Source organism: Mizuhopecten yessoensis, unplaced genomic scaffold (assembly GCF_002113885.1).
Source record: "Mizuhopecten yessoensis strain PY_sf001 unplaced genomic scaffold, ASM211388v2 scaffold10917, whole genome shotgun sequence".
Lineage (NCBI taxonomy): Eukaryota > Metazoa > Mollusca > Bivalvia > Pectinida > Pectinidae > Mizuhopecten > Mizuhopecten yessoensis.
In genome coordinates this window covers 1,479,789-1,498,454 of record NW_018408786.1, presented here as the reverse complement: position 1 = coordinate 1,498,454, position 18,666 = coordinate 1,479,789, and the positions used below count along the sequence as shown (strand labels likewise).

General features: G+C 34.2%; 1 protein-coding gene across 3 annotated transcripts in view; it reads left to right on the top strand.

The window, feature by feature from the left end:
- The window catches only part of LOC110463600 (serine/arginine repetitive matrix protein 2-like), a 57,816-nt gene that overhangs the window by 19,289 nt on the left and 19,861 nt on the right, over positions 1 to 18,666 (top strand). For 2 of the 3 annotated variants that reach the window (XM_021518339.1, XM_021518340.1), the window contains exon 2: positions 17,580 to 17,749. In XM_021518339.1, coding sequence (XP_021374014.1) covers positions 17,580 to 17,749 — 170 coding nt within the window. Of the gene's footprint in view, positions 1 to 4,317; positions 4,380 to 17,579; positions 17,750 to 18,666 lie in introns of those variants that run through there. The other variant, XM_021518341.1, reaches the window with a different exon arrangement.

The window sequence follows — 18,666 nt, the reverse complement described above, 5'->3', positions numbered from 1 at the left end:
TGGTTACTGGAGAAAGCCAATTAAAAACAGAAAGCAGATCAGAAACTTCCAATAAAATAACAGATTAATTTTATTACAACAAGTTTAATCGGCTTTATCTTATTTGAAATGCAATTCTATATCGTTATTCTCTCCAAGATTCATGTGTCCAGTATATGAAAATTTAGGCGCAAATATTATAAAGCATAACAAAATAAATACCCAAGATATGCGACACTACTAAAAACATCCACCTAATGTGTTTTATAACGACTCTTTTAAAAAATATTACCATCATAGTTTTGTTTATTTACATGTAATATTATTTTGCATTGCTGTTAACTTTTAAAGAAAAAAACCTAGACGATAAGGTATTTTGAATTTTGCACGTACGAAAGTATTTGGCTTAACACGCAGTGTATAACCAATGCAAAGGACAAATGAAAAGACATCACCGTTATAAGCTTGGTTTGTGTAAGTCAATATGAAGTAGTTGGTAATGATAAAGTCAATTAAAACTCAGAACAACGACAATTTTTATTTTATTTCATAAGGTCGTGAAGTCTGTTGTAACCTATTTTTATATAACTGTATCTTGTCGAGACATAAGGTGCTTAGAGTAATGTGTAAATACAAAAAAAATACATTTTTTTTTTAGCTTTTTTTTGTCTAAAGTTAAATGTTCGATTTACCACGTGATGCGCTTCAGGAATACTAATCTGCTTTGCTTTGGATTCCCAACGTTGTCATGGATTACTACAAAAAATACGTCCTAACTCTAAACAAAATGTACATTTAAATTTTGACCAGTATTGAACTCGTTTTTTCCCTTGTTACAGTTGGTCAAATACACTGAGTAAGAATAGATTTTCTTATTCAAAACTAGGCATTGCTGGGTACTATGGTAACCGGGTCGATTTGAACAGGTCGAAAAAAGATCGTGTTTAAATAAGCAGGAGTATCATATACTATTAGAGTGTAAACTTTAGATTGTCGGTTCTCTCTGTTTTAATTTGAAAATGATGCAAACACTTCAGATCATATTAAAAAACGGATATTTACAAAACAAAAAGTAATTACATGGGAGCTTTGAAAGACAAAAGCTCAATATAACATCCTTGCAACAGAAGGACATACAAGAGATCCAATTTAAATGTCAATAATTTAGAAATAAAAAGAAAGGTTACAGTGAAGCGCCTTGTAGCATGCAAACTCCTTGTAATTATAATATGTGCTCACTGTCTGCAACAGGGTGAAGCACTTCTCCCTTAATCATTAATTTAAGTAAAGACCTATAATATAAAACTAGGCTCAATGGTTTAATGCTTCAAACATTGAAACAATAGGAGCTTTTCATAAAAATGTGCTGCTTCCTGTTACCAAAATATCCACTGAAGAGTCCATGACAATTGAAAAACTAATTCGTGTACTTTTATTTCTTTGCACATGTGGACAAAGTCAAGCTGGGAAACAAATATCTTATTTTCATATTTTCTTAATCATAATGAAGTAATGAAGATGCCGTTCTTGATTGTGAGAGCTTCTTTTCCGAGAAAGGCAAACTTCGATAAACTACTTTGTAAAAATGCAATGAATACGACAAAGGACATGCTAAATGGTCCTAAAGAGTTCCTGATGGACAATATATTTCTTGAGGTTCAGTTGCCTGATTTCTCAGTGGACTATGGGTAAAAAGAAAAAATGGGGGGATCTCTCTCATTCACCTAAGATCAAATCCTAAATCGCCGTTTTTACCAGTAGTTTTTGAAAAGATCACAAGTGTTTGAGTCCTTCGTCAAAACATTTAAAGTTGAATGGACGATTTGAACTAAAACAGAGACTTTATTCCATTTTTCCATTGAAATAGATATCTAATCTAATCTTAATAAATAACGTTCCCATGAATTCTTTGCGATTTTCCACGAAGAATGGGGTCATGTGACTTTTCAAACAAATCCAATACATGACCCATATCTCACTGTCTGAAATAGTTCATAGTAACATACAACTATAGACCACTAAATTTTCGCACATACTTCTTTAAAAGACAGCTTAAAACAACGTTTTCAAAGATTTGATTTCACAAAAACGCATATATTCTTTCTTTAAGCGTATATTTATTAATTAAATTCAGTATCTGAGCAAACTTACACAGGTCTCAGCTTTCCTAAATTTCTCATGAACATTTCTTGGATATCTCCTGCTGTGTATAAAGTCAATACTCATCGGGCGATGAAGTGCAACAACATTCAAAACATTGACCAAAATACTAGCCGTGTTTACCATATCGATACGTCTTACCAATACGTCAATCAATATTAGTACTAGGCGACTTAATTAATTTTCTTAAATATATAACAAATAGGTTCTCGATATCGATTTCAAGGGAGAATACTCAGTACAGCTCACACGACTAAGTATCATTTTACATTTAAAATTTACTACAAATTTACATAACAATTCACTGAATGAAAATAGCTAAATTCAAAGGCATCCTCTTTTAGCACGTACAATCGATCTGTTAGGGACATCAAAGAAACCGCCGATGTTGGAAGCCATTGTACACGAATCATTATTGATTCTATCATATTAACCCGACTCAACTTCTTACTAGGGCATAAGCTTTAACACATATTTAGAATTAAATTTTAGAATTCTAGTTTTATTTCAATTATGAAAACTAAAATTTAGCACACACATTATTATATGGCTCATCATCAACAAATAATATACGTCATATTTTTACTTTTACCGAAAGCCTTTTATAAAAATCACTTGATAGAAACTGAAGACGTGTTTAAGCTTCATACAACAAGTTTCGGTTTCTCAATACTTTATTGGCTGAATGAGTCACACTGAGATAAAATATACACACAAGTACCCATGATTCCGCAAATGTTTCAAGCGATTGGATTTTCAAATGTGATTGAACGTTTAATTAAGGTTATGACAACCTATACAACACGAATCCAGCAGAGTATCGGCCCTAGCTACTCAAAGGATAGTTAACTTTAACCAATGGCTAGTGAAAAATTCAAAATTATCGTAAATACTAGGCAAGAACTGTCGTAGCAAAATGAATTCTCAAAATTCATTAATCTTATTTGTCTCAACATATCTATAGCGATGAAGAAACATCAAATGTTCTTGATTGTTTTTAGTATTCCTATTTTTACTTTTCCCCTAACCTCTGGTTTACTCTAACTAAGCTTTGAGTATCCGGGCCTAGGTATATGGTAAGGTAAACATACACTTTAACATCAATACTGTCATTGAGTGGGTGGTGACTCGTGTAACTGTCAATAATTCAATAAAGTCAAACAATATAACAACAGGCAAAAACAATTGAGGTTAAAGGTATCTACTCTAGTCTGTACACAACAGTAGACTGGGCGTGTCTGCCTTATGTAAAGAGATGGACATACATTAACTTTACCAATACTCTTTGATGTGCAAACAAACTAAGGTAAAAACCAGATGTGCTACCTCCTCGTACATCTGTATCATATTGTGTGAAACTGTCCTAAAATATGTCGGAATAGAATAAAACATTGTTGTCAACTGTATTATGGGTGTTAATAACTTATAACATGGAAAATCGATATATTTCTGTATAGAAATTTCCTGAAAATATGTATCTGGCACGATTTCTCGGTACCACAGTGCCACAGATCACAAATGAAACTGTCCGGCGTGATGTATCGGAACAAGTTTATTATCCATCTCATTGTCTGCCATGGCTATTATTCTGAAAAAACAAAATACATTTAGCAAATAGAGAGTGTTGGGGTGAATCCGTCCGTTTCACATGGCATACTTGTTACCGGATCCGTTCATGACACGAAGTTGTTCACAAAGAACTGACAGTAGAGTTTACTGTCCGTTGACACCAAACGCTGACCAACATTCTACAAGCAACATTTGAAAACAGCACTGGAATGTTTGTTTCATCAAACAACGGCGATAGTTATTGACACTACAAAACGATGTCCATTTTCGAACGGGTCATTTCTTATTGTGAACCATTTTCAGACTGTGTTGACGTGATGCTGATTTTCCATGGAAAGTCGAATGTGAAGGGTGTTGATTTTTCTGGCGTTAGTATTAACAAAGGCTGTTTAATTATTGACACTTAGTAAGCGTACTTATTGGAGCCCGCAGGGTATTGTTAAATATATTGATACACATTCCCAGGTATCCACTGAAATACAATATAGTTAAACATGTGTAAGTAAGGTGAGCTATGAAGTATACTGGATACAGGAAAACGATTTTATGAGGACAACACAAAAGGATTGAAATAAGAAGATTTGTTGTCATGAGGACATTTTTGTTTTAACGAAACAACCTCTGAAACATGCTGAAACGATGATTTCACAAGGGTTTGAAATAACTTATATGTAAGTATATCACTATATATCACATTCTTGTACACTTAATTACCAATGTCACTCTCAATTGTTCTCTTTCATATTCTCTTTCCATTGATAGATCATCAGTCTGAATATGTATTCATCTGATTAACGTACATTGTTCGACAAAAGATTGTTATTATGATTGTTCGATTTCTGTTTTTTCCTATTCTGTCGAACACATTTTACTAATTCTTGTATTTGGCCTTTTTTTTAAATGCAATTTCGCTGATAGTTTCATACATCAAGGTCAATAGCTACCACTTAATGATAATACATACTTGTTATCAGCGAGAGAAACTTTATTAACAAATATGGTTCAGAAACTCTTGCTGCGTGAAACTCGTCATTAGGAGTTCTTATAAAGAAGCGTGTCGCTGTTATTAATAAAAAAATAAATATATACCCACTTCTTGTGACGCCAGAACGTCATTCATCGTTCAGACAACTTCATTTGCAAAACATGTATCCATAAACAGTTTAAATCAATTCGTTTTGGAACCTGCAGAATGAAATAATGAAGGTATTTTTTCCAGTTTCCTTAATTCCCTTCAGAAGATATGTTATCCAACGATGTCACGATTTCACAATATCAGTTTTCCGTGATAGCTGTCGCATACTGACAGACAAAATTACCACTCAATATGTTGAGATAGGCAGGGTTATGAAGCCTATTTGCAAGAGTAATGGCTGCAGTCAGGATCTATTTAAATTCCTTCGGCAATTCCTTAGTTTTTGTATGCTTATTAGTGTTTCTAGTATTACTTAACCTAGATTTAAATGTCAGCGGTGTGACGATGACGATAGAGACACTTACTCTTCTGGAACACATGGTCTTACTCCTTCTGTACTTAATGAATGATCTAAAGTTATAAATTTCCTTTATTCAGGATTTGTTTTGTTTCATCAATTTCGAAATCAAATTACGATTTCCTTACGCTTCGGTTTTCTTTGTCCTTTTCATAGTCAATAAGGATGCGCATTTACTTTACGAAAGCCTGTCGTTTAATTAATGGACGCCTTTTTAAGGAGAAAGCACTCATGACAATTTGATCAAATCCAGAGGTTCAAAGAAATTTCTGTAGATTGTAAATTCAATTAGACGATAATTTCTAGGGGAAAGGGTCCTTTGTATTAAATCACTTCATATCTGCAAGGTAATTTTAACAGGGGAAATAGCCTTTGTCTGTCTATTGAATTGATCAGGTTATATGACAACAAATAGAACAAAGATATTACCGAAGCATCAGTTCACAAGAAGGAGTTTCCATACCAACGTCAAAACGTCTAAGACATAAGGAAATTAATTATGATCCATACTCAATATATGCAAAAATATTGATACAGACATGAAATCGATCAAAGTTTGACTTCTGTGCGATTCTGATGTACTTATGCAATCATACATGTTAGATCGCCCAGCATACCATTAACAGATATGCATAACTTGGTTGTTATAAACACATATTTATTTTTATGCAACAAATGCTTATCCGTTCTCATTTCCAAAACGCTCCTGGACCTGTCACATTAAGATGACTATTATGACAAACTTTGAATGTTTCCCAATTAATGACGGTTATGTGACATTTCTAAAACATAATTCAAAAGGACGTAGTTCTAGATTTCGACAATATCTATAGACTAAACTAATACTTGAATGGAACACACATCATGTAAAGGTTTTCCTGTGATTTCTTTATGTCCATTTCAACAATTTTTATTCATTATCGCTCTTTTTTTGTAACTGTATAAATTGTATTTTGTTCAGATATTTGTCTGATACATGTGGTAAGATGTTCGAAAAAGAGAAATGTCTGAAAATAAGCGTTTTGGAAGCAATACAAAGTTTCATATGTGGGTGTATGTAACATTCAATTTTCCACAGAGAAAGTTATTACTATATAATGAAGTCTTGTGTAGTATTATATAACTTAAAACATGCACCTCTGTTATAAATAGACTCCATAACAATGGTGGTCTGTGAGAACCGGAATTGAATGCTCGAACTTTTCGCAAACCAATAGATTCAAGAATTAAATTACAATAGTTTACCATGATCTCGAAGCGGAATATGTATTGCTGTTTTTGAGATAACGTCGGCAACTTGGAGATTTTAGCTAATTTATTTTTATAAACATATATTTTAATGAAAATTTGAAATTGATTTTATAGCTTTTTTTTAAAACACATTGATCTTGTTCCGAAGTATTAATTATTTGTTAGTGTGTTAAATTCTAACGTACTGTAATACGAATTCTTAAAATCCGTTCCTGGTGTTGACTAATGTCTTTAAAATATAATGTTTCGAAGTTAAAAATAGAAAATTGTTTTATACCCAAATTCGAACAACGTGAAAAGAACACGTTTGAATAGTTGAATACTTTTATGGATTTTTTTTGGAAACCAATTTGGATTTAAGATGCTGGAATTGAGTAATATTTTTAGTAGTGTGTATAGTTATTTTTGCATTTACATATTGAATTTTAAAAAACAACTATAGCCCTGTCTGCACGAGGACTTGATCCTTGATATACTTCAGACGAAAACTTGTATAGATGGTACCATATCAGACTTATTGGTCACATGGTTTTAAAGCAACATGTACATGGATGGTACCCGGTATCTCCCCTGGTACCTTTCGAGGGAGTCTTTTCTATGGAATCGTCTTCCTCTCCATATCAAGAAGTTTGGCCCTTTCCCAGTCAATATGCATCCCAATGTACCTCACATGTTGTACTATGACACAGTTAAATGTGTCCACTTTTTTTAATTGCAAGTGAAAGATGGAGCTGATGCCAAACTTTGCTGTCTTTATACACAGATTATCTGCAGTATTCTTACATTATGAAGTACACTAGTGTATAACTTGCTTCTCTGTATCAGCTTTATTTCTTAATTTTAGTTTCAGTATGGCAGTATAATTACGATATACCGACTAAAATTTTCAAAACACAGCAGGGTTGTTCCCTAAATATATGTCGTTCGTTTTTTGTTCTTTTCTTTATTGGATGGACAATTAAGTGCGTCTGAAAAATTCCCACCGAAGTGGAACTCTCCTTTGTTGTATATGTAAAGAGAGCTTGGACCCTTCACCTTAACATACGTTATTATGTATGCGTCTCTTTAGCTCCTATTGCTGTTGGTGTGTACTGACGTTGATTTTTGTCCTGTGTAAAAATAATGCCATATTGATCTATTTCATGTTGAGTAGTTGGGGCGTCTGAACTTTTACGATCACTAGCCCTACTCCAATGGGTTGTGAGCTCTAAACCTACTTCGGGCAGTCGCAAGGTGCTGTCCCCAGGTCGATGTTTTTTCTCCGGGTACTCCAGCTTTCCTCCACCTCTAAAACCTGGCACGTCATCAAATGACCATAGCTGTTAATAGGACGGACAACCCAAATATTTCCACATTTTTTCATGTTAAGTAAATTTGTCTCGACAATTTTACAACGAGCGCTTAATATCGAGCAGGGTTATTAACATCGTTTGTCATTCGCTAATTGTTAATTATTACGGCCGGGCTTGTCACATCGATTCGACAATAACTCTGTAAGATACTTAAGTAGCGAAATCAATATCCCCATCACACTAGGTGTAATATGTACTATGAATTTATGGGTAACATATAGGCATTGTTATGTTTCTGTACAATCTGAAAACCTGTTTTTAAAGCTTAAGGATTTCAAACACGTAAAGATAAAAAATATTAATGATAGGCAAATGAGTTAAAACATAATGTAAAAAGATATTTATTATGGTTTCGGTGGAGGACTATTCATTCATGTAGATGTGAACACGATTTCAGAATTAGAGAATAATTTGACAAAAATGGTTATATTGAATTATAGAGTACATGTACAAAGGAACTATATTCGTCTGCACATCAATCAAATTAGACGTCCATATACAGCGTGACGAATCACTAAAAAACCCTGAGATTTCATATAAAGGATCTGTTTTTTACGAGTACAAATGTAAAAGTTTCAAGGAGTTCAGAGTAAATTCGTAGATTAACTTACTTGAAAAATCACCTCAGAAAGTTTTTAACGACACAATGTGTATTCACTCAGTCTGTATGGATGTATATATGTATATATGGAAACTGCTAGGGTTGAGAGACCGTTCATTCAGCTTCCCCTACAATCTATTGTCCTCACGTAAGAGGTATTGTATACTCCATACCGCTCTCATACCAACGTTACATCCTATACCTTCCCGTCTTATATTTCTTTTTTCTTTCACCATACCTTATTTTGTTTACAATAATACACCCTATTTCTCTCATCTCCATATGTCACAAGTCTTTCATTCCAATTTATGTTTGTATTTTTGTATTTATGTTGAAAAAGATTCTTATATAAGTAAACAAAATTTAAGAAATTCTTTTTAAAGATATTGTAAGATGGCGACCGCTGGGTAGTGTTGAAGAAACTATTTTTGTTTTGTTTTTGAGAGTTGAAAGAAAGAAAGAAAGAAAGAAAGAAAGAAAGAAAGAAAGAAAGAAAAGAAAGAAAGAAAGAAGGAAAGAAAGAAAGAAAGAAAGAAAGAAAAACTTCTTCAAATGTTATAATAGGTGGATAGAATGTTTTTTTCTTCCTCGTGTTTTATCTCAACAATCAATCCCCTTGGGAAAAATATTCAAGACACATTCTCATAACATACATGTATATCGGTATTAAATGGCATGATAATGCGGAACATTCCTTATCTCTAAAGGAGAAGATATCAGAAAAATAATTAAACATTGGTAAAATGTTACTGTTTTTTCCCGTTTATTATGTATGAAGGTACTCATATCTGATCTGTTACTTAACCACCGTATAGAATATCTACCGAGTACACTTACAAATTAGTAGATCTTGTTGGAGTCATGTGTACATTATTTATCAGGGTATTCGTGACGATTGATTACTTACATGTGTATGTTAAGTATACTGCCATTCATCTCCAGGTCCCTGAGGCCTTCTCAATATGGTTTTCAGGAAATTCGTGACAATTCATGCGATGCACCGTTAGCTTATGTTTATGTGGTCACCAAGTGCTAGCGACGTGAATTCTTTAGCAAATGAAGTATACAATGAGCTGAACTATAAAATCAATAATTTATTCCAGAACGTTTTTGATCAATATTTGTTTTCATGCTATTATTTAGAGATGTTAAACAAAAACGTGAAAAGTGATATATGTTATCAATATGGATATACGATGACTCAGAGATGGTTTAAGGCCTGCGATAGATTCTTTGACTAAAATGAGAATGTTTTGTTAATTATTTAATTTACAATGGAAACATAACAAAACGTCAGTTTTTAATATTGATTATGTTTTTTCTTGTATACTGTCAGGTAGATAAATTACACATTGATATGTAATGGGCTTTAAAATGATAACAAGACACAGTTGTTCAATACCCGTTCAATATGATTAAGGACAATTTTACGCATCTACTAGGAAGTAATTTGTATTAGAAAAATGAAAAGCTAACTCGTAATATATGGGAATTCAAAATAAATCAGCTGAAAATAAGGCATACAAAAATGTTCATAACTTTAAAATATTATTCACCATTTGTTCGATTCAACGACATATCATTTGCTGCAGTATTCAACATCCTAATACACCTTTTGTAAACGATCCCTATATAGAAAAAGCAGCGATTATGAAATTGCCTTAGCTACATTTCTATTTTTGTGTACATATTTTTTTCGATATTGTCGTCAATGATGACGCCATTCTGAAATTATGCTACTTCATATTTTACTTCAATGAGGTTAAAGCTCATTCATGCTCAACACAGTCAACACATTTAAATGGATTTTTCCTACCATCCAAAAAAGCACCATTCATTATTTCACGTTTTACGTAATATCTAAATATATCTGTGTATTAATAGCCTATCCTGTCAACATATATAATACGGGTTTTTTCCCATCTGCTGACGTTTTGTATGCCAGTGAGTAAAATATTTATTTGAGGTCAACTTAGTGTTTTATGAACCTTTCCGTCATCTTTTGATAAGGTTTTCTTTTTTATATGCCTGAATTTATTTCGAAAAAGTTTTTCTTCACCGCTTATGTTTTAGATGCCTGAAAGTATTCTTTCTATAAGTGTATTTCTGGGCTTTCCTGTGGACATTTGTCGAGATTTTCCTTCTCTGCTAACCTTTTACTTGGCTGCAATGTTTCATTATGTCACCTTATGTATATCTTGTTTTTAATACCTGTAACTATTTTTCTGTAAGTGTATTTCTGGCCCTTTTTGTGCACATTTGGCAAGATTTTGATTTCTCCTCTGACGTTTTATATGGCTGTAATGCTTCATTCTGTTCCCTAGTGTATTTCTAGCCATTCCTGTAGACATTAGACAATGCTGTTTTTCTCCGTTGGGGTTTACTATGCCTGTTAGTATTCTGTGTATTTCTGTTCCGTTTTTGCAGATATTTGGCACTTTTGTCTCCACTGACATTTTAAATGTCTGTAAGTCTGACCCTTCCTGTAGACATTTAGAAAATTTCTTTTCTTTGTTGCCTGTAAGTATATATATCCACGGTCTTATCTTGTGTACTTTCTGCCTGCCTTTTCTGCGAACATGAGATATGTTTTTTACTCGGCTAACGTATTATATGCCTGTAAATATTATATCAATTCAATATAGAGCCCTAACTGGGTCAACGTTCATATTCATTCATATATTCTGAAATAATTTGGCATTTAATAACTCATTTAACTGATTAGTCAGTGTCAACTCACAATCTATCGGCTGCTTCATCAAGTCATAAACATGTCGTAACCCAATCAACAGATCTCTAACACTCAACAGACGTTCGTGCCACCCTGTAATGGTCCCCGCTATCAGAGCTATCCACTGATGTATCCGGTAACGAAACACCCTGCATTCCTCTTATCGTCTGGCAGATCGGTTCATTGGAAAATTACGGAAATCATTGCCTCTTGATATGGTTGTACAAATATTGGTCTACCTGGCATGCACGCATGTTATTTTCTACTTAGGTGTAATTACCTTATATGTCTATGGAAACCGGTTCAATTATCGTCCTGGTAATTTTTTTCTACATAATCACTGTTTGGTGGCACCCAAGGAATTATGACTGAAATATGGAAAAATATATGACATTGATATCAGGCTGCAATACTGACATAAGAATCATATGAGGTAAATAGGTCAAATCAACTTGATGAATTTTTAAGCACATTACCGAAGGTATCTGTCCGAGTGCTCTTAATTTTGATTTATTTCAAATAAAACATATGCAACTGAATAGAACATTTGTTGTGCATACAAATATATAACACCAAATGATGTCGACAATCAATGGGTAGATAAAATATTCGCTATCATTTTAAGACCCAGTACTGTGGTAGGTCTGTCTGAAATTGGCTCCCTCGTCAGCAGACGAATCCGTATCTGCCTGTACCCCAGGATTTCAACAATGTCAGAAAAGCAAGACCAAGACTCAAGACACAATATCTAGACTTCCATACGCGCCTGTCAATTGCTTAAGATTGCACGACCAACTTGTGCTGTTTGACACTCTAAACCTTACTGTTGCCAATGGCTGTTAAACTCTGCAGATTTCACTGCCCTCCATGTATGTCAAACGCTTAAGACTTCACGACCGACCGGTACTGTTTGACACTCTATATTGTTGTCCAGGACTGTTAAACTCTCCAGGCCTCACTGTCCTCTGGGGCTGTTAAACGTTCTAAACTTCACGACTGACCTGGGCTTCAAACACTTTTGATGTTTAAATTGATTATGAAAAATGACAGGAAATTGTGGAGTTTAGCACAGCGTTCCCATGCTTGAATATATAGAGATAAATAACTTGTGTATGGTTATACAGCATTAGGTGAAGTTTTGTTGTTAATACTGTTCGCTTGTATCATTGATTATTTTTAAGAGCTTCGTGTTTTATGAAATGTGTTCGTTTGTTTCCATCAAACCAATACAGGTTTTGGAAGCAAAGTGAATAACTCATATTCGTCATTTAATATTTAGTATTTTACCCACTTCACGCCTTTGCAACTTCAGGATTTTTTTATGGGATGTAATTTGCTGTGAAAAATCTCGTGAATCACAACCGAGAAATGCATTATAATAAAATTGGTGCGAAGAAAAGCAGGAGTAAATATATCTTCCAAGTTGTTTGGGAATCAAATCATCATGAACCAGCATAACACACTCAGGAAGCTGTTGGTTGTACACAAATTGTCATACTTGAGAGTACATTAGATGATCCCTGTCTCTTTGGGCAGGGACTAACAGCGTCACACATCATTATGCCATGATTGGTTAATAAACCTACAAAATTGTGCCTCGTAGCCGAGCTGGCTATAGACCTAGGTGTTGCTATTTTTAGACGTTTCTCGCCATTTTTTCTTATTGTTTTTTTCAAATACATATTTGGATAAGACTAGCAAATCATCCAACAGATCTATAGAAAAGTTTCCTATGGAATGTTGATATGATCATCTTTCAGCATTCGTTTGGACAGATATTTGCTATTTGAGTTTTCCATGTGTATGTACGAAAGACTCGGGTATTAAACGAAAATACCATTTTCTATTTTCTCTGTGAAAGACATGCTTGCACTGTTGTAGCTGTGTGTTTTTTAACGTGGTAAAATGTATATTTGGTGAATGAAAACGAACACAAATACTGTTTGTAAAGTCAGTGCTTAATATTTATCCTGAAGAACATTACAGCGTCATCTTCATCATCATCATCATGACAATAATATTATGTTAGGATAGGTTTGCAAAGGGAGAAGTGAAAGTGAATGGTAAAAGGCGAAAATAGCACCCAAGTATTGATGCAGACAAATTCTTCAATTTCATCTGTGTTCCCAAAACAGAGGACGGAGAAGGAGATAACTGACCGTGCTGGACCTCCAACTTTGGTTGTCTCCTACAATTATGCAGTGACTAATATTTTAATAGCATTCCCAAACCTGCAACGTTCTCAACCGAAGGGTGATAACTTTCTCCCACCTTTCACAGGTGTGTATACCGTTTTAGCCGGGAAAGATCAGCTTGTCACCCCCTAGGGGGAGATAGTCTCGTGCCGATTAGCACGTGTTCAATTGTGACGTCATTGAAATGTGTCACCGTTAATTGTGACGTCATCAAAAGTGAATGACGATATTCATACCCCACATGTGTTTTTGTTTACACTACTGTCGGTGGAGTTGTGACTGAAATAATGGGATGGGAGATAAACAATCATCCCCTACGTTGAGGGTGTGACAGAGAAATCTATAACGCTCGGGGTGATATTCTTGGTTGTCTAACCCTCGGCAGAGCCTCGGGTTAGACAAACAAAAAGCATCACTCCTCGGGTTGGAGATTTCCCTATCACACTCTCAAGGTAGAGGAAGATTATATTAATCTAGAACGAACATCCATGCGTGCAGGTAATAGAGAAGCCTTGTACAACAACATTGTTTCAAAAAGCTTACTAAGAGAGACACATAAAGCAAAAAATTGTTGCAGATTTCAAAAGGGTGTAAAGAGAAAAAGATACAGGGTCCCGAGTATTACAATGGATGCAGAAGACAAGTTCTTGTTTTGCGTCAGATTCCTGAGGGATGACGTTGGAACAAGGCGGTGTTTGGACTATCTAGGCGCTAAGCTTTTTGGCTTTGTGTGGTTGAAAGGACATATTTTTGTGTTATTGGCCTGTTGTGTTGAGAGATTGCGGGGATCACATTGAGTGGCTCATTAGTGTCTAGCTGAAATCAATGATGGTAAATGGAATTGAAACATTCAGGGAAATGCTGACGTTTTTGTTAAGACTATTCACACAGAAAACACAATGACAACGATTTAAGATAAAATCAATGATATACCTTAGGATCGGGCCGTATGATGACGGCCAGGTAGCTGGGAGGTATGTAAGGTTTTAAAGCTTGGGTCAGTGTACGACAAATAAAATAGTTTATATTTATGTTGTTTTAATATCGATATCAAAATCAGCTATGTATGTAATATCACTGTTGATTACGTAATTACTTACATAAAATGTGTTTCATTGATCAATTTAAGGCAATTTTTTAATCAGTGACAAATGATTTCTCGAATAGAGTGCCAAGCTAACTATAAACGTGTTGGCGCGCTAGATGCTTCACCTCCCATACAGCACTTGTAGGTTACCCAGCTAGAAAGATTGGGATAAACAAGCTCTGTGTTTCTAAGCCTGAAACATCGATAGATTGTATTGTACTCATACAATGCTCCAGTCCGTGTTACAATGGCGAGCAATGACCTCATTCCTGAAACACGTATTAATGGTGGTTCCATCAAAATTTATTGTGAAAAATAGTTTCATGAAAATAATTGATTTCAAAAACGGGACAAGGACAAGGACATGACGTCACAGACTCACGCACTGGGGTCAAAATGGCGGCTTTTTACGTTTCAAGGTTGCATGAAAACTGTCGTTTTACACGAATAAATGCCAAAAATCTTGAGTATGTGATAAAAATGATAATACACTAGTTTTCGTTTCATATGAACTTTATGAAACTCGTCACGAATTTTTCGCTAAATTGAAAAATGCTTAGACTCAATTCATAAATCTCATATGAAATGGAAACTCATGTAAGATCCTATATATCCTTAGATTTTTAGAAATAAGTCATACTGGTACAGATCAGTTTACTTTACTGTACTCTCTGTTCTTTCGCGACAGTTTGATATTAACAGAAATTCATGTTCAAGTCACGTGTTTAAAAAGTACCACAAACACCGCATTATTTCATAACATCAATATTTAAAAAATACGCTCATTTTCCCCTTTTTCCGTTAATTTTTTTTTTATCATATTATCATCTTATTTCGTCTTCCACCTTTTTCAGAATCTCTGTTTTTGTAGTTTGTATCAATTATCGAACTTGCCCTGAATATTGACAATGTGGTAATATTTTGTTATGTTATGTCGGGAGGGTTGAAATTTAAATTTATTTTTTCCTTAAAAACTTCTCGTGTTTGTTTGAATTACCTCTGCCAGACAAACAATACAACTTATATGAAAGCTTTCTTGATCGGTAGCAAACAACGAGTCGTAATAGATGATAAATAAAAATGAAGAGTGGGATACCCCAAGGTTCTGTGCTAGGGCAGCTTGTGTTTCTTCTATCATATGTATGCCTGAAGCTAATTGTTCAAAATCAAAACTCTTCTCTTTGCTTGCGCTACAAAAGCATTCAGAGAAATTTTTAAAAGAACTTTTTTTGTTAATTTTTACGAAGAGATATACATTTTCGTCAGAAATAACCGAAAACTTGGTGACTTGTATATCATCAGACTAAAAGCAAAATGGTGATAATTGGCCATTCTAAAGCAGATAAGAGCTCATATCAACTAAAGAAATAAAAATCCAACTACTTTAAATTTTGTTAAATCGGAAACAATGGACTGGACCGAACACCATTCATTCTTTAGTAAAACCTTAAGTTGAATACGCGGAACAAGTGCGGTGCTTTCATATAGTCAAACAAATCGAAGCAACTGAATACGCAAAACACAAAGCAACACAAAAGACAGAGTTGTCCAACATTATCGTACGAAAAAAATGTCTAAAAAAATGATTTGATCGTAGTTTTGCGTATAGAAGTTCAAAGATCAAGTTGGGACAAGATAAAACGTTATACGATTACTACCGGGGATAACGACACAAATAATGCAATGTTATCCAATTAAGTAAGGGCTCATCTACCAGAGATTACTTTTTTTTGCAAAATGCACATTAGAAATTCCGGATTACACACTTTCAGCTTACGTGATAGAGGTACAAACTGCCATGAGCTTTGAATCTAGACTAGATGAACATCGGAGAAACCGAGAGACAAAAACATGTTCGAAGACACAATGAAGTTTTGATTTGAATTAGACTGTGTTTGGATGAGCTGAAATCAAATGATTTTAAATCCTATAGGTCAAAATATTCTACGAATCTTTGTGGAAAATGTATTTTTCTTACTTACCAACAGTAAATCCAATTTTGAAATGTAATTCAAAATATTGTTTTTCTTTTAAAAGCACATGATGTCACTAGGCACACAGCCGTATTTCAGTGCTAAGTTTGCACTTACATGTCCTAGTGTCGCGAATATACCTTAGTTTAAAGGAGTTCCTTTACTTGCGCCTTTCAAAGTTAAGTCATTTCTTTCCATTAAGGGACGTAAATGATCATTTGATAATCTGAACTTTTCCCATGCGAATACACAAACTTCAAGAGCTCTAAATTTATAACATATAATCAAAAGTGGTTGAGTCTGGTGTATAGTATATGGAAAAGTAGTTCCATCACAAGCAACTTAGAATTTGGTTTAGTTTAGCGTCAGGGTCAGGTTTTATGTTCGTAGGGGTTACGGGTTTGAAGTTTAGGGTTTAGAGTTAGGGTTGAACTTTTTGCGGGGTTATGGGATATTAAACAACTTTTCCAACGCTCATACAGTAGCAGTAATAGATTCACACATTTTTTTTATCAAATCAGAAATGTTGATTGAACCAACATGGTGTCCATCTCAAAGCGTCAAAAGATGACGTCACAATAAATTGGCGCCAAAATTTTGGAAAGACTTGTGAGTTTCTGAAACTGAATACAATGCTAAAAGGAGAGTAATAAAAGTGTATATCCGAAAACGGCCATTTACTTTTTTTATATATATATATTCTCAAATGTAACGATTATTAGAATGCCCCAACCAAGGCACAGCTTATTTTTTATGAATAAAACCATTATAAAACTTGTTTTGTATATCAACTTTTCAGTTTACACTTAATTTGTTTCGATAAAAGTTTTTGAAAGGCAGTCACAAACAGCTGTGTGGCACCTCTGTCCAGTTGTACGGACTGAACACTCCAAAGTCAGAACATCGCTATATTATTCTTAACGAAAATATCAATATTATGCAGTTTTAGATACAATGCACAGTGTTTGTGCGAAAACCAAATAGAATTTGAGTTCAGACAATTTTCTCGTTTGTTTATTGTTGGGTATTGCCGAAAATACTGGAGTTCGGATAATTTTTCTTGTTTGTTTGTTCAATTAATTAGATTGGCGGATATAGTAGGGAAATTATACGTAATTCCTTCAACTAGTAGATGGCCGTTATAATGTTAATGCTGTTTGATGACATATAGAGTGTTTTCTGTTACAGACGGTCGGCGACCAGTGGACGGAAATACATTGTACGAGGTGTTTAATCAGGTGTACGGAATGCAGTATATGAACGCTCGCCGGGTCCTCAACAACAAATACCGTCGCCATAACCCTAATGACGGACTCACGTTGGCAGAGAGGATCAAGAACAGACGATATGGCAGCCAGGTATGTTTCTATTCTTGTCTTTGCTCCGTGAAAATTCCGTAAGTATATAGATAAAAAGAACATTTTTAGTGTCTAAGTGTTTAGACAATTAATACAAAACCTTGTGTACCTGTTAATGGATGTCTAAATGATAATGTAAAAAAAAAAAAAAAAAAAAATCAATTATGAAATGTTGAGGTGAATATGTGGTTATATAGACATGAAAAAGTGATATTAACCGAGATGAAGTCGAAGTCAATATCACTTTTCAGGTTCATAAAGCACATATTCACCGAAATAAAAGTCCTTCATTGTAATATTAGATATAACAATCGCCAAGCAATCAATGCTACATTTGGCAGAGAACATTGTAAGTTTACATTTGAAGTGACGTCATAAAGCGAATATTGACCTGATGTTTATAGTAACACCGAGTTAATATAACAAAAATAACGTAACACGTGATGGTTATCCAGCCAACGAGGATGTAGGGAAAAAAATACATTATTATTATTTTAATTGATTTTGAGCTGACTCTGATTGGCTGAAACAACATCATGTGACCACCTGTAAAAGTAGTTATAAACCTGAGTGGTTTGCAGGTGTTAAAAAAAGTTGGTAGACCAAGTGTTATTTACCTGCTATAAATAGATTATGGAACAGGTGTTCAAAAAGGTTGGTAGAAAAAAGTGTTATTAACCTGCTATCAATAGATCCTAGAAAAAAAATGGAAAAAAAATATATTTTTTTCTTTTTTTTCTCTTCAATTTTGAAAAAATCAATTAAAAAAATAAAACTATTGTATCATTGTGATTTCGGTCGATACCTGGTTTTATCGACCTAGGTTAGCAATATTAACCTCGGACTGCGTCCTCGGGTAATATTGCTTACCTAGGTTGATAAAACTATGTACTTCCAAATGCATCTGTTGCATTTAT